We start from the raw sequence: 15,364 nt of genomic DNA, 5'->3' as shown, positions 1-15,364 counted from the left end.
TCATCCATTAATAAAAATTACTTAATTATGTATATTATCTATTTCATTATCTTTTTCTATTATCTTATCCATTAGCATATGCGTTAACGATCATAACTCATGCATTACTTTCTTATTCTTCTAATTATTACTGGATTTAGCGACTATTTCATAATTCGAGAATGAAACTCGTGACCATTAGCGACCGTCCGTAGAGCAAGTGGCAAAGGATTTGGTGGTTGACCCAAGTTTGAATCCTAGTTGATTCATATTTCCAGCTAAATTTATTTCTAAGTGAAATAAACAAAACAGATAGCGTGCTACCTATCTCTCAAAAAAAGGAAAAAAAAAAAAAAAAAAGAAACTCGTGATCNGTGGGGACCACTCAACCCTAAGGGAACCACTCAACTCTGACCGACTAATATCATCCGGACCCTACAATTTTTCATCAAATGGTTAAAAACTTGATAGTAAAAAGAACGTTTTACTATTAATAGTATTCCAGCCTAATTTTATATATATATATATATATATAGACATTGAGTCCGGCTGGTATACTATCGGTAGCACGAATGTCTCTATGCTATCAAGTTGTTATCAATGATGTAGCTTCCAAATCGACAATCGACTCCGTCAGATTTGATCTACATTATTGAAAGTATTTGAAAATTAAATTTCATAATTTTTGACATTATTTAGCTAGTGATCAAAAAATCTTAAAATTAACAATTTTAATCATCGATGTGATGTGCTTATAAATTTAACGGTGCAAAATAATTCAAATCTGATAAAATTTTTATAGAATTTTTTCTGTACTATTTAGAGTAAGATCAGTATTTCTGATTTTAAATTCAAATCTTTTATCATCATTTTTATAAAATTTTTATTTTTAGTCATTTATTTTTACACTACTCATTTAAAAAGTAAATAATGTCAAAAAATTATAAAATTTAATTTTCAAGTACTTTTAATAATATAGATCAGGTTTAACGAAATTGATTGTTAGTTTGAAAATTGTATTATCGAAAATAATTTAATAATACAGAAACGTCCGTACTATCCGTACTATCGACGGTATACTGGCCGAGTTTGATAGACATTTACCAACATATTAGTGGTGGTACGGGGACTAGCAATGAGTCGATCTATCTATCATTCATATAGGGTTTTTTAATCTATCAATCACCAAAAAGTGTGCTCGCCTTTTCCGGGGAGTCTTTTCTTTTTGTTTTGCTTTTTTCCTTGTTCTTTTTCGCCATTGAGTTGACAAGCCGAAGCTGGAGATGGCGAATCTTGTCGACCTAGCTAGTGAGTAGTGATGCAATTTGATCACTTAATTAGTGGTGTTTTAATAGGTTGGGGAATTTTTTTTTTTAATACTAATTTAGTTGATTCTTTTGGACTATGATTGGTGGATGAGGCTTTTTGTTGTTTGGTTACATTACCTATTGCGCTTGGGTCTAAGCCATAGCTAGTATAGTTTTATTTTTTTTTTTTGCTCTTTAACTGTAGGTAGGGATGTGAAATAGCTTTGCAAGCCTAGTTTGAGCAGGTGTAATCCGTGTTCTTAGAACATTTTCCCCGGTATTTTTTTTTTATCAAGAGAATAATAGTATTCTACCGTTTCATTCAATTAAAAAATAAACTCAACTACAAGATGAGGCAACTAGAGGTCTCAAGAAAAAAAAGAAGAAGAAAACAAAAACAAACGTACGAAAGACAATAGGTACCCCAAAGGCTCCTGTTATTTTGTACCGGACAATAGGGACCGATCGATTTCAATGTTTCCTGCAACCATTCAAATCCATGACCTCACTGAAATAATAGGAGCTTATGATTAGCGATAATACTGCATTATTTGAAAGTTAATTTGATATAAAACAGTCCAAAAAGTACACCTACCATAGCCTAGAGAACAAAAGGGCCCATTGGGCTTGGTCGCAATCAAACTGCAATCAAACTGGGCCGTTTTGGGCCACCCCACAATATTCCAAGTTCGCGAAATTGACCAAAAATAATCAGCACACTTGCTTTGTCTATGAATTGCCAAACGTTAGCAGATAAAATTTTCTTCCAAGAATGGCTATCAAATGAGTATACGAAATTTAAGTTTATTTGTTCATTGAAATATCGAGAAAATAATGGAGTAGGAGCTTTGACTTGTTGATGCTTCTCGTGCTTAGCATCTAATTAAGGCCTCGGTTATACTATGCAATTGCAGGGGGATGTGTTAGGCACCCAACCACAACAAATTCCTGGTCACTCTAATGGCTCCTGGCCTAAAAAACCCAGGCCTTAATCACTTCTTTCTACATTAGGGTGCTTGCTACTTGAACTTTGACCTTGCTGTTCCAAGGGAAGCGACAAGGCAAAAGCGCGCGACGTATAATCTCTTTGAATTTCTTGAGCATAAATTAAATTCCTACATACTATTTATTAATTTAGCTGTTCATTAGAGGCAAAGTGCTTTGAACAGCTTAGTGTATTCTGAACTACTTGGTTGACTCTCGAATCACCAATCGATAGTTGAGACGTATACATGCAGTTTCGATAGATAAATAGAACAAGATGTGCATCATTTCTGAGCATTGATCTGATCGTTTATCCGAAGATAGAATATAAGAGGAATAACTATAGAAACTTCTATTCTTTCTAACCTATCCTATACCATCTAGAGAAAATAACATGACGTGGGAGTTGTTAGTTTCAAGATGTGTTGTGATTGGTATAGCACTATATATTATTGCTGAATAAGTGAAGCCCACATATAATTAATTTACTCTCGAACAAGTTTACATGCAATGCATCAAATTTGCGCATATATAAACGTTAATATACACAACAATTATTTTGAATAAATTTGTCACGGTCCACTCAACGGACCTCTCACTGTATATTATATATATAGAAATTAGGAGAACTCGTAATCCATCCATGTCTATTTTAACCCTACTGACGTAGAAGTATTAGTGCCAAATACTTTGAACGAGAGAGAGTATATTAATTAATCATACCACTCACGAGAAAACTATTTCAAAATATTGTTATTTATTCATGAAAATCTAAACAACTTTGATCGTACGATAGCTATTTTTAGAATAATCTTTACAATAGATTTTACTATTAGAAAAAAAAAAATGTGTAAAGAAACGTAATTATATATAAGTTATAGGTTTTTTCTTTTTTTTTTTTGAAAAAAAGTAGCACGCTACCCCAACTTCATTGATATAGTAAATAAATTTAGCTATAAGAGTTGAGGCAGCTCGATCTCACAAAAATTATACGCCATCTTGTTGGCTTAAATGGGCCAGCATCCTGCCCTGTGGCGGGAGGCCATGTGGGCCGAGTTATGTTCGAAATGGCGTGAGGCTGGATTGGGCCAAGTCATGTTCGAAGTGGCGAGAGGCCAGGTGGGCCGAGTCACAATCGAGACCCGTGGGCGCTGTTTCTGTACGCTTTAAGTGAATTGGTTGCGTATTTCTAACAGCTCGAACTTTTGGGATTAATGGTTAGCGCCAATGATCCGACAAGAGGTATACCCAATCTCCAACTGTGTACTCCCTTTCCTTCCTATGCTTGTCCTCTTGCTGCTTCATTCTGTTTTGGGCCACTTGGAGACGATCCCGCAACTCCTTAGTCAACCTTTCTCTTTGCATCGTCCACTCTTTTACTTCGTGAGAGGTGGCTGTATCCACAGCGGCCACCAGATAATTTGGAGGCGGTAACCCGTACAGTGCTTCGTATGGTGTCATACCCAGTGAAGAATGGAAATTGGTGTTGTACCACCATTCGGCTAGGGCCATCCACGAATTCCATTGCTTGGGATGTTGAAAACAGAAGCATCTTAGATATGTTTCTAGGCACCTGTTAACCCTTTCAGTTTGCCCGTCAGTTTGTGGGTGATACGCAGAGCTCATGTGTAATTTGGTTCCCAACGACTTAAACAATTCCGTCCAAAATTGACTAGTAAATATCTTGTCCCTATCGGAAACAATCCTCTTCAGGCAGCCATGCAATTTATAGATTGTGTTCAGAAACGCCTCGGCTACATCTTTAGCTGTAAACAGATGTTTCATTGATATGAAATGTGCATACTTCGTTAGTCGATCCACCACTATCATTATTGTATCCTTCCCACCTGATTTCGGCAACACTTCTATGAAGTCCATACTCACATTCTCCCAGATCTGTAGCGGAACGGGGAGCGGTTGTAAGAGCCCCGAGTACGGAGTCCCGTCCACCTTGTTTTGTGCACAAATTACACAATTTTTTACCATCTTACCAAAGAAAATAAAAATAAATATAAATGATAAAAAAAATTAGAAAAATAAAATAAAATAAAGAAAGCAAATAAAATAAAATAAAATAAAGTGAAACTAATAGGAGTTTTCTTAGAGCTACAGAACTCAGTCCACTTCCTTTTCAAGTTTCGAGCTCGATTAATCATGATTAGAGAATCTGAAGATTGATTTCTAAAAATCATGTTATTTTTCTACCACTATATCTATCGACAGACTACGACCTTAGTCTGATCTTTCGCTAATGCTCTTGGTAAGCGGTTCTCAGATGAAAACTCCGAGACACCCTTGTCTTCTACCATGGATCACAAGATATGTCTACCGTCAAGTAAGCTGAACATCAGAAATTTGCTGAATATTCATCCCATGAGTACATAATTTATAGTCTCAACTTTGCTGCCACACAAAACACACTGAGGATTTTCGAACCAGCCCTTTAATATAAGTTGTAGTTACAATCAAGGAACATAGGAATTAGTACTAAATTATGGATCTATTTGGTCAACCAACACAATACTGAATTAATCAGAGTGCACGTGGAAAAGCTTTAACACAGAACTGGTTATTGTGACATCAATTTATTTATTTATTTATATTTTGAGATATAGATAGTATGCTATCCGTTCCGTTTATTTTATTTAGAAATAAACTTAGCTGAAAATGTGAATCAATTAGAATTCGAACTTGAAACTTCGGGTACCAACCACCAAGCCTTTTGTCACTTGCGTTAGGAACGGTCGATATGAACAGCAATTTGTTACAGGAACAAAAACGCACCTGTGCTTGCTTTTGCTGCAGCAGAACCACGCACGACGGAGAAATTTTATAGAGGTACATGAAACATTCTAGGAAAAGGATGGCTTATTTATGTATAATATCAGAGTGGAAAATTTAAAGCAGCGAATATGAAATGAAAGATTCTTCGATAAAATAATCAGAAAAATTACTATCCACAAACTAATAACTCATCTACGTACAGAAGTGGACCCCGGCTGCGTTCATGTCCATATCCTGCTGAGCCCAAAAGCCAAACTTTTCGCCTCTTATTAGAGAAGTTAACAAAACGAAAAGCTCCACTCCAAAGCAATCAAGAGCAAAATCACTTTCAAAAACATGCGTTTCTTGCAAGCTAAGAACAAAATTAAGAAGCTCGCGACAGATAATAATTTCCGCTGTATCTTCGAAAGCGATTTGCATTAAATTTCCAGTCGACAGAGTGCAGCTGAAATGAGAAAGCGCCGCCCAGGAACTCTAGTTCTGGTGAGAGAATCAAGTGCTAGCTGTTTTCGGAGAAATAGGAGTCAATTTTCAAAGAGGGAACAAATTTTTTTTTTTTTGAAAAAAAAACACTTTAAGATGTAGGATAAGGCTTAATTCTTGTTCTTTTCACTAGTTGTGAGTGAGAGGACAAATTCTCTTATTAATACGCTGGTGTTGTTGGGCAAATTGGACGGCTATTTCAGCTTTATTTAGGCCTGCACATATACATATGATTGATTAAGCTCTAAATCAACTGGGACTCTGGGAGAGAAAAGTTTGATTCCTAAATCACTCGGGCATTTTTAAATAATGACTTTTTATGCAGAGTAACTAAGACCTTCCTTTTGGAAAAGAGAGATTCTGTTTATATAATTTCATGAGCCTGTTCTGTATTGGCACCACTAATGAGGGTTTTAAATTTCTCCTTTTTCTTATTATTTTAAAGTAACTAAAAAAAATTTTTTTTTTTTTGAGAGATAGGTAGCACGCTACCCCCTTCAACTAGGATTCGAACTTAGGTCTTGGGTACCAATCACCAAACCCTTTGCCACTTGCTCTAAGAACGGTTAGTACTAAAAAAATCTATTATTAGCTATATATATATATATCACGTAACTGCAAAAAAAATAATGATGTTAAAATAGCTATTGCTTATTACACTACTAAAAGATTATTAAAAGTTATGATTCTGAAGATGATATTTTAATTAATTAAGGTGTTATCAACACCTACAGTACGTACTGGTTCAAAATTTCATTTTTAATTCTCTATGATGAAGTTAGTTTGGAGAGCAGCCGACTTGGACCACAAAATTTTCTCATCTATTTTATTTTGCTGATCTCATCTAAACTTGGTCAATGTATTATTAGGATATCTCAAAAAATGTAAGGAGAATACTAGGGAAAGGAATTGGAGGACCCAAAATAAGACCATAGTATATATATGTCCTAATTGTTATTATAATAAAATATACTAGGAATATCATATTTGCTTTGTAAACAATGACCATTTTTTAAAATTTAAAAAAATTGCAACGTTCATGCAAATGTGGATCCCACATTATTTTAGATAAATAAAATAGTTTTTAATTCTACGCGTGCAATTCGAAGGGCATAACATTTTTCTTTGAGAAATATCAACCAATTTAACGATGGAAACTGTTCAAAAATACCTACCAAATTAACACCTCACCTTCCTCATTAAGGTTCGTCCTTATGAGGGAAGTGAAACACATTAAAAACCATTCGTATATATTCCTGTAAAACTCATATCTACGGTAGTTACTAGATGTTGTACAATGCATCACTTATTAACGTGTCCAACAACACATAATTAGGCACACATGTACCGTCAAACTAATGCAGTTAGAAGTACCAAAATATGCAGTTGCAGATTCAGTTGATATCAGAACTTTTATTTGCTATTGTCAGGACATATTTAATACTGAATGGAATGAAAATAAAAAATAAAAAATAAATCTTTCAAAAGCATTTGATTTATTATTGTAATAAAAATCGGAATGGACAATAAAGATACTTCGGATTTTGGGAAAGATATTTTGACCGAGAAAGATGAAAGTGATTAACAGAAAGGAGAGAAAAGAAGAAAGAGTTTGTGAGAGAGAACTTATAAATAGTTTATTTTAAATTAAATTTAGAATTTAAAGTCCGATTGGACTATAAATAGATTGGTTTATTTCCATTCCAAATTTAAATAAAAATTAAAATTCGATTCTTATAAGATAAATAATAATTATCAGAATCAATCAATGATTCTGGAGTCAGCAACAAGCGAACCAAATAAGCCCCAATGTAGTCTTCTGAAATTGCAACACATATTTGGTTTTATTGTACATTTAGATAAACTAAAACTAGGAAGGGAAACTGGGGATTCCCAAAGCATTTATAGAAACTGATAAGATATCCAAGTTTTTGATGGGAGGGTGTTGAGATTTCGGGTGTCAACGAGCCGAACATGAGCGAGCTAGGGTCGGCTCGTGTTCAGCTCATTTAATAAACGAACCGAAAAATTCGGCTCATGTTCGGCTCCTTTATTAATGAGCCGAACACGAGCCAAATACGAGCTGTCTTATGAATAAGAATTTAAAAGAATTAGAAAGAACATATAAAAAAAAAATTTATAAGATCTTATCCGTTATATTTTGATCTAATAATTAAAATTTTACATATAAATGAATCGTTTTATAATTAAGTTGGACTTTATATTTAGGCTGGGCTAGCTAAAAATTAAATAACAAAAATTTATATTATATACATATATAATTATTAATTTATATATATATAAATATAAAATATATATATTTGAGTATTATCGAGCAAACGCGAGCGAGCTGACCAGCTCGTGTTTGGCTCGTTTATTAAATAAGCTGAAATTTTAACTATGCTCTGCTCGTTTACTAAACGAGCAATTCAATCTCAAACATTTTAAGCTGAACGCGAACTGGTCACAAACCGCGAAGGTGGATGGATTGCCACCCTAGCTAGTTGAGATGGAAGAATACGTAGAAAACTAACAACGCCTCCCCCCCCCTCTCCTCCTCTCTCTCGCCTCCCCCCCCCCCCTCTCTCTCTCTCTTCACGCACTCTCTCTCTCTCTCTCTCTCTCTCTCTCTCTCTCTCTCTCTCTCTAGCATTGACTTTTTCGCTTTCTTTCTCTCTAGCATTGACTTTTTTGCTTTTTTTTTCCATCAATTATAAGAGAAGCCTTGTTATGGGGTTTTCTTATAAAATGACCATCCAAATATTTTAAATTTGCTAACTAATCCTATCAAAATTTTATTTGAAAACTAATCCTCCTTTGACCACGTTGAATTTTTGCTATAAAGGCGGTGAATCATTCACCGCCTTCACATATATATTATGAAGACGGTGAACATATATATTATGAAGACGGTGAATTCACCGTCTTCATAATATATATGTAAAGACGGTGAATCTCCGTCTTATTTCTGTTTAACTTCAGGACTTAAACAAATTTCGATAAATTTAAAATATTTTGTACTAAAGGCGGTGAATGATTCACTACATTCATAATAAAAATCTGACGTGACGCCCACGTGGTGAAATGAGAGTTATTTTTCCCAATAAAAGTTTGACAGGATTATTTTTCTAATTTTAAAATTTTGGAGGGTCATTTTATAAAAAAGCCCTTGTTATGTTTTGATTTTATATATATATATATATATATATATATATATATAACTCCAAGAACTAAAATGGTTTCTAATGAACATGGTAAAAGCACAATTTGCATGTATCTTTGCTCCCAAGATGCATGCCAAAATCCAGTGACGAAATGTATCATATGTAGGTCAATTCCAGCAAATTTTGTCAACACAATTCGCACATGAGTTTGCAACTCAATGGTCCTGCACTTGCAAAAAGAAAGTTTTAACACTCATACAAGTTTTCTAACAAATCCTTCTTTCTATTCTCAATGTGATTCTTTCCTTATTTGTATCCAATCACATTGCCTAATAAAGCCATAATAAATGGCACAAAAAGACATGCTATCCCTATATTTCCTCACTGGTGTAAATTATACAACCCATCATTCCGGTGGTAAAAGTTCTCTAGTGATTTGATGATTCTCGATCCTCTCCGTCGCAATATCCTTTTACAATCTCTGAATACTAATTCTACATAATCATAATGAGAGCGATACTTATAAATTAGTTACGTCTTATTTTTAAAACTATTCCGCAATCTTTTTACCTATTTTTGGAATCTTGGGTCCTCCCAAATTTCAAATGAGGATTTCACACTTACTTGCCTCGTGGAATCTTGTTCAAAGAATTAACTGATCTTCAAATTAATAAAAGTAAAATTTTCAAATAAGAGATTTGATGAACACTGATGCGTAATATCGTGCAATTCGTGAATTTAAAAAAGATTTAAAACAGAAAGTTAAACAGTATACTTTTTCGATTATTAAAAATGTTTCTTACCTCCCCGGAAGCTCCCAGCTGTCGTCCTTGACCGGCACCTTGCCAAAATGCGGTTAATTTTTAATGATTGTTATTACCTTATAATCAACGCCATTTATTTATTTATTTATTTATTTATTTATTTATACTTTGGATTAGATTAGATTAGATTTTATGGAGCCATAGTAAGCAACACCGTTGGGACGTGACCGAATCGGGACGCCCACGTGCCAACTCCAGCGCTCGAACCCGGACCTTTCGCGTCCGGTTCGGACCCCAACCGAACCCCCCAACGGCCAGATACTTCCAAAGGACACACTTTGACTTCGCCCCTTCTTCTCCTGAGGGACGGTACTACTACTAATTAACTTGTCACCCACGCTAACAAAGGGCGCCCCTCCTCTCCTTATAATCTCCCCACCCCCACAAATTTGTTCCCTCCTTCGTCTTCGAAGTGAACCATAATAAACCACCCCCACTCCTCCCATGGCGATGGCGCCGAGCGCTCGACACACTCCCCCCCTTCTGCTCCTGCTCTTGCTCCTGGTTCTGGTCACCGCCCGGGGAGCGGAGGCGCAGTCGTCGTCGAATGGGACCAACGCGAGCGGGTACTTGGGGCAAACCAACTTCAACCCGTCCATGTCCATCGTCATCGTCGTCCTCATCAGCGCCTTCTTCTTCCTCGGCTTCTTCTCCATCTACGTGCGCCAGTGCGCCGGCGACCGCCTCGGCGCCGGCGGAGCGAACTCCGTGCGCGGCGGCGGCGGCGGGGGGCCGAGGCAGAGGGGGCTCGACCCGGCGGTGCTGGGGACGTTCCCGACGCTGGTGTACGCGGAGGTGAAGGAGCACAAGATCGGGAAGGGCGCGCTCGAGTGCGCGGTGTGCCTGAGCGAGTTCGAGGACGACGAGACCCTCCGCCTCCTCCCCAAGTGCAGCCACGTGTTCCACCCGGACTGCATCGACGCGTGGCTCGCCTCCCACGTCACCTGCCCCGTGTGCCGCTGCAACCTCGTCCCCGACCCCAAGTCCCCCTCCGATCCCGCCTATACCCTCCCCGCCACCTCGGCCCCCGCGGAGAGCCCCATCCGGGCCCAATCGGACCCCGCCCCGGCGCCGGCGCCGGAGCACGCGGTGGCGATCGACGTGGACAAGCTGGAGAGCGAGGAGGTGAGGAGGCGGAGGGACGAGCTGGAGGATCTGGAGCGGATCGGGAGCGTGCGGCGGGCGGCGCGGTCGCGGTCGAGCCGGCGCCCGGCGCGGCTGCCGCGGTCGCACTCGACGGGGCACTCGCTCGCGGCGGTCCGGACCGGGGACGACCTGGACCGGTTCACGCTCCGGCTCCCGGAGCGCGTGCGGCGCGAGATAATCGCCGCGGGGAAGCTGAAGCGGTCGACGAGCCTCGTCGCGTTCCCCACCGCCGGGGAGGGGAGCTCGCGTCCCGGCTACGGCTACGGCTACGTCTACCGCGGCGGCGCCGCCGGCGAGGGGAGCAGCCGCGGCGGGCGGAGCGTGCGGCTGGGGCGCTCGGATCGGTGGCCCTCGTTCCTGGCCCGCACGCTCTCGGCCAAGTTGCCGGCGTGGGCGCGGAGAGGGGACGGCGGCGAGGGCTCGCTCAAGAGGGGGGACGCCGATGCCTCCGGCTCCACGAACAGGGGGAAGCTCGCCGCGGTCAAAGCCCCCTTCGATTGCCTCGGCGCCGCCGCCGCCCCGGACACCGCCGAGTCGACCGCGCCCCTGCGAGTTTGACCCGGCGCCAACGGTCTCGATTGGGTTAGAGGTCGATCCAACGGTCATCCGCATGCCCCCGCCACTCCTGCGGAAGTGTACATAGCTGCTGTAGCGACGACGATGAAGGGTTGGTATTTATTTATTATTATATTGGTTCGATCGAAGCGAAGTTTGACGGTGGATTTTTTTTTGTATTTTTTTTTTTAAAATAATACCTAATTGCTTATTAAAAAAGTTTTAATTGAGAGGATAAGATCAGCTTCTCTCTACGTAGTTCCTGTTTTGTATTTATTACTTTCTTTTTTGTGGGGGCAATTTGGATCTTGGAGACGAACGATGATGTGACATAAACGAGGTGGATTAAGATAATAATGTTTTGTAAATCCAATTATTGTTAGTTGTTGCACATAAATGTTTGGCTTCTACATTCTGTTTTTCATTCTTTCTATTTATTGCAAAAACTGAAACGAGATATTAAGGCAAAAACCCTACAAGATGTTGCGAATATCCGACGCAGAAATGTTGGCTATGTTATAGACTTTCACATAAGACAACTTCGGGCAATTCCGAGGAAAAGCTGCTTTCAAAAAATTTTGCCCCGCATTTGACGGTGGATGTCTTCGGAATCATCGCTGTTGCCAATAAAATTAATATTTTTATTCTTTCTAAACTTGATTTATCGATGAATTAATTGAATAATCATCTGAAAAGAGATGATAATATAACTGAAAAATCCTTAATGCAGTAGTTGAGTAGTACGATTTACGGTATTAAGTTTACAGGGGACAAACTTAAATACCAGTAGGATGGCCAGTAGTGCTAGGAAATCGGATTAATTCGATCCATCGAGCTATTTATTACTCAATCCCCATTGGACGGCGCCGATTAATTCTTGATCATGCATACGACGGGAAACAATTTAATATCTGGAGCTCGCACTAGTTAACTGGTCCCTGATAACAATCTTACTGATGGTACAATTTTTTTTTTATACATCTCAAACAATCAAAGCATAACATTTTTGTTTTCCAACTAAAGACTTAGCTACCGTTTGGTTCTGGTTAAGTAAAAACTTTGTTATTCCAAAAATAGAGTTAAGTTCAGGGTTAAGGTGGGGTTAGAGTAATTTTGTGTTTGGTTGAAAATTGGGTTTAGTCCAGATATATATAAAATAGTATTTGGTTGGAATAGATGGGATAAGAAGGATAGTGGATAAAATAGTGTTTTGTTTGGTTGAAGTAGTGGGGTGGGGTGGGATGGGGTGTGGTGGGGTTGGCTAACCTCATCTCCAAATTGGGCATTTGGGAAAAACTTCGGGGTTAAGAACTTATTCCACCCCTTAACTCCGAACCAAACAGGTGCTTAGTGAATAAACTGCCCACTTCTGCATCTGCGCATTCGCAATTTTTTCCTACAAGTGAAATCTCAAAGTTATTATGCGTTAAGGAATGATCTGAATACAAATGCAATAAAACTTCAGAAGTTAAAAGCAAAAGTAGAAAAAAAAAAAGAAAAGAAAGAAAAGGTAAATTAATTCAACTCTATGCCCCAATTACATCTAGTTTTGATGAGGGCCAAAATGACTGTTTGAACTGCAGGTCCACCAATCAATCCATCCCAGATACCCTGCTACTCACAACTTACAAAATATATATTACTTGAATTGGAGCTACATGGTTGAGGGATCTTTTAAAAAAAAACATGAAGAAACACTATTGAGTAGTAGATGTATACATTTTATCTGAGAAACTATCCAGAATTTTGTTGGCATACTAAATAAGTTCCATTTATGAGGTCTCTAAAAGCGGCAATTTTGATAGAACTGAGAAATTAGGTGGTCATACCAAGACACCAAGGTTGTAGACCCATCCAAGTACGATTCCAGCATAATGTAGTAGGTTCCAATATTCACATTTGCCACCAATCCTTGCCACCCTGAACCTACATGTACTGCAACACCTACACACAAAGCACTGCTCTGTTACTAATCAAACATTATGTAGTGGAACCATTATTTGCTTGTAATGCGAGCAGTTTGAGCCGAGTTTTATATACGAAAGTTTCAGAATTTCCGCATTTATTTACACGTCATTTTATCGAGAAATATGAAATCCAGAAACAGAGGTACAAGCTTACCAGAGAGAATTGGTTGGATGCTATTGAGGGGAATGGCGAAGGCCAGCAGGGGAGTAAGTTTGTCGACGGCCTCAAGCACGACTGAACTTGACGAGAAGATGAGAGCAATCTTGTGGTGCAAACCTATAATTACGGCCCAAAAGAAGAGGCCTATCGCCGTCGAAGTTCCCGCCAAGACGATGGCAGCTTGAAAGAATGACATCGCGCGGAATCATCATCTCCCAGACATTAATTAATGTTCATACTGTCCAAATAAACAAATATTTGTAGAAAGATATTACACGAAGTTCTTGTTAGTTTTAGATCATGTATTAATCGCAGAGTAAATCTTGGATTATTCAGCTAAAGCCAACCGAATTTTCCTCTGATCGATTCACGCTTTATTTTGTACAAAAAGTCCATTAAGAAGAGATCCTCAATTGTTTAGGACACGTATGTTTTTCGCACTTTATAATGTTTCTTTAGTTGTTCTTTGCTAATCTATCTCTAAGATGCCTCAAGATGATAGAACATAAGTTGGATTTTTGTTACCAAACAGAAAGGGCATCCACGGCAGTCTCTGCATTCTTGAGATTACCAGCTAACAAAAGCACTGTTCTGTAGTACCAGTACTCCAAGCTGCTCCAACGAGTGACACATTGAATGATTAAACTTTAATAGGAAATTATGTATATAATAATAACGTTCAGAAAGGACAAACGAACCATCGCGTGACACCGGAAGCAGCCGACAGCTTGACGAACTCCCGGAGCTCGTAGAAGGCTTCAAAGGAGAACGCCTTCCGCGAGTCCGGGCACCCGCCCCACATGACATACCCGAACTGCACCGCCACCGCCACCCACCACGAGAAGTCGAGGGTGACCACGGCGACGATGACGCCAAACTTGAGCTTGTCGAGAAACAGCCAACTTATGAAGTTATGATCACGTGGACGACGAATACGAAGACGATGGCAGCGGCATAGGCCGTGTTCTTGAGTTGACACTGGAGAAATTTTTACTGATTTTATTAACTGTGATTTGGTACTAATAAAATAGGAAATCATGTAACACTAAAAAAAAGTCCACATATTCAATTTTTAAATTGTTTGGATGCGCATTGTTTAATTTCACGAAATTTTTCTAAATTTTAAATTTAAAATTTAAAATTTTAATGAAATTTAAAATTTAAAATTTGATACATGAAATGTAAAATTTTAAATTTTAAATTAAAATTTTTAAAATTTGAAATTTAAAATTTAAAAACTAAATATTTAAATATGAAAATCTAAATTTAATTTTAAAATTTTAAAATTTTAAATTTTAAATTTCAAATTTAAATTTTAAAATTTTAAAAATAAATTTCAAATTTTGAAATTTGAGCTATGAGATTTGAGATTTAAAATTTAAAATTTTAAATTTTAAATTTCAAATTTCAAATTTCAAATTTAAAATTATAAATTTAAATTTTAAATTTTAAAAATAAATTTAAAATTTAAAGTTCAAATTTTGAAATTTGAACTATGAGATTTGAGATTTGAAATTTCAAATTTCAAATTTCAAATTTTAAATTTAAATTTAAATTTAAAAGTTAAAATTTGAAAATTAAAGTTTGAAATTTGAAATTTAAAATTTAAAATTTAAAATTTAAAATTTGAAATTTAAAATTTAAAATTTAAAATTTAAATTTTAAAATTTAAAATTTAAAATTTGAAATTTAAAATTTAAAATTTAAAANATTTAAAATTTAAAATTTGACATTTATATTTTGAAATTAAAAAAATTAATTTTTGATATTTAAAATTTAAAATTCAAATTTTAAATTTGAAATTAAAATTTTGAATATAAATTAAATTATAAAAATTAAAATTTAAAATTTGAATATAAATTAAATTATAAAATTTAAAATTTAAATTTTGAAATCTATGTTGAAATTTAAAATTTTATGTTGAAATTTAAAAGTTAGAACTTGATGCATCTTTACTCAAGAATGATGAAATTATTTTTCTTTGATTAGAGTGCATTATAATTTTACTCTA

At 37.2% G+C, this 15,364-nt stretch overlaps 1 protein-coding gene and 1 pseudogene across 1 annotated transcript; one reads left to right on the top strand and one right to left on the bottom strand.

The window, feature by feature from the left end:
• On the bottom strand, positions 3,489-14,340 carry LOC109727830 (annotated as a pseudogene).
• LOC109725218 (E3 ubiquitin-protein ligase ATL6-like) lies at positions 9,401-11,594 on the top strand. Its single transcript, XM_020254322.1, has one exon. The coding sequence runs from the start codon at positions 9,970-9,972 to the stop codon at positions 11,227-11,229; it is 1,260 nt and encodes a 419-aa protein (XP_020109911.1). The 5' UTR covers positions 9,401-9,969; the 3' UTR covers positions 11,230-11,594.

The sequence above is a fragment of the Ananas comosus genome, linkage group 2 (assembly GCF_001540865.1).
Source record: "Ananas comosus cultivar F153 linkage group 2, ASM154086v1, whole genome shotgun sequence".
Taxonomy (NCBI): Eukaryota; Viridiplantae; Streptophyta; class Magnoliopsida; order Poales; family Bromeliaceae; genus Ananas; species Ananas comosus.
This window is presented reverse-complemented; position numbering and strand designations above follow the sequence as displayed.